Source organism: Hyalella azteca, unplaced genomic scaffold (assembly GCF_000764305.2).
Source record: "Hyalella azteca isolate HAZT.00-mixed unplaced genomic scaffold, Hazt_2.0.2 contig3703, whole genome shotgun sequence".
In the NCBI taxonomy this organism is placed as follows: domain Eukaryota; kingdom Metazoa; phylum Arthropoda; class Malacostraca; order Amphipoda; family Hyalellidae; genus Hyalella; species Hyalella azteca.
Genome location: NW_025933944.1, coordinates 1 through 1932, shown reverse-complemented (window position 1 = coordinate 1932; position 1932 = coordinate 1). Strand labels below are relative to the sequence as shown.

At 36.2% G+C, this 1932-nt stretch overlaps 1 protein-coding gene across 1 annotated transcript; it reads left to right on the top strand.

The window, feature by feature from the left end:
* Positions 1-289: 289 nt before the first annotated feature.
* LOC108680785 (tubulin glycylase 3A-like) lies at positions 290-1353 on the top strand (the record flags this gene model as incomplete). Its single annotated transcript, XM_018169684.1, has 3 exons — positions 290-503; positions 1007-1097; positions 1186-1353. Coding segments are annotated over 3 exons (473 nt in total), but the record flags the coding sequence as incomplete, so codon positions are not given.
* Between the last annotated feature and the right edge of the window lie 579 nt (positions 1354-1932).

Sequence of the window (1932 nt, the reverse complement as noted above, 5' to 3'; positions counted from 1 at the left end):
GCTGGGTCACTGTACCTGCTAAGTGACTGGAAAGATGGCATAAATTTTCCAATTGAATTATAACACTAGTTAAAATGTTTTTCGGACGTTGCAGCATTGTACATAGGAATAAAAGTAATGTAATAAAAAGTAATGCTTGAAAAATTGTACATGCATTTGAGAATACTTAAGAGATACCAGAGCGGCCAAACATGACAATTGTATTGGTGTAACATTAGGCTATTTGTGTTGCTTGGTTTGTGAATGCACTTGAGATACATAATTTTATACGAATCCCCGGCTGCCGCAGGCGCTGGTGCAGGAGAGCAAAGAGACCCTGCAGCGTACAGAGCCTCACTGGCCGCAGCTCGCGCAGGACGGCATTCGTAACGTGTGGATCGTGAAGCCTGGCGCGCAGTCCCGAGGACGAGGCATCCTGCTCATGCACAGTCTCGCCGACATACTCGCGCTCGTCCAGTCTCCCTTCATTTATGAGACCAAATACGTCGTCCAGAAATACATGGGTAAGGAAAAACATGTTCTCATCATCTACGCAGAAACTTATTTGCGTGATATAATTCTCCAAAAATAATTTTTATGTTGATTGAGTCAAATTCGATAGGTTTTCAATCATTACTGTAAAATCAACTAAAAAGGATATGCACCTTTTCGACTCATATTTACTAAAATTTAAAAAAATGAGTGAAAATGAATTTAATATATAGAAACCTGCAAGCTACATTCAATGGAATGAAAGTTTAACATAATTTTGAAAGATATCTGCAGCTTGCGTAGCGGTGAGTCTAGATTGAAATAGAAGATAGTTAAAAGTTACCAAAATTAAATAATTTATGTCGTTAAAGAGCCATTAAGATCTATCTATGATAGTGTTTCTTAGCTTATCAGCACAGCCCTATAATTTTCAATAATATATCTGAAGCTTGTGGAAGATGACTTGTCCCTCAATTTTATTCATGACTTTCAACTGGCAAGAGAATCTAAAAGCACGTTTTCTTCTTTTACGCAGAGCGTCCGTTTCTTATTTACAACACAAAGTTCGACATCAGACAGTGGTTTATGGTGACAGATTGGAACCCTCTCACCATCTGGATGTACAGGTATATACATAATAACTGTTACGATATATAATTTATTACGATATATACATCTCATCTTTAAATTTCTAAATATACACATCGTCCGTAGGTCGAGCTACGTGCGTTTCTGTTCCCAAGAATACGACGTGAGCCGCACGGACGAGGCTGTGCATCTCAGTAACAACGCCATACAGTGCAAGTACAGGAACGGTCTCCGGGACCATCGTCTGCCTCACGAGAACATGTGGGACTCCGACACCTTCAATGCATTCCTCGAGTAACTAACTAAATAGAAAATTATGATTCTTGCATTTTATCTTGAATACAAAATGTGTGAATATTTATTGAAATTGTATGAAAACATGCATTAACGTTGCTTTTAGTGAAAAAAATCATATAATTGAAACTATTTCGCAGCTAATAACTTATTTCGGCCACAATACTATTTCAATTTTTCAATAATTTTTTAGTAACAGCGCTAGATATTCAACGATTAAAGCTGGTGTGGAGTAAATATGATGAATTAATACCGTGATATTTTGGCATGAATTTCGCTGTAATTTTTTACATTTTCTTTCATGCTTTTAAAAAAGTGTCATGCCAAAAATTTTCATAATTTGTTATAACCACGAATACGTGTCACCTAATTCAAGTTGAAATATGTTGTGCTAACTTATTTAAAACTTATTCTAATATTTCTATTTGCATTGAAGAGCCGTACTTAATCTAATCAATGATTAGATTACATAGGGCGCTTCCGAAAGCTAACAACGATAATAATAGTGGATTTAATCAACAACCGTTATTCAAAAGGTAACCGAGTTCACTTTTACCGCTTAAATTTATTTTTCTCTAG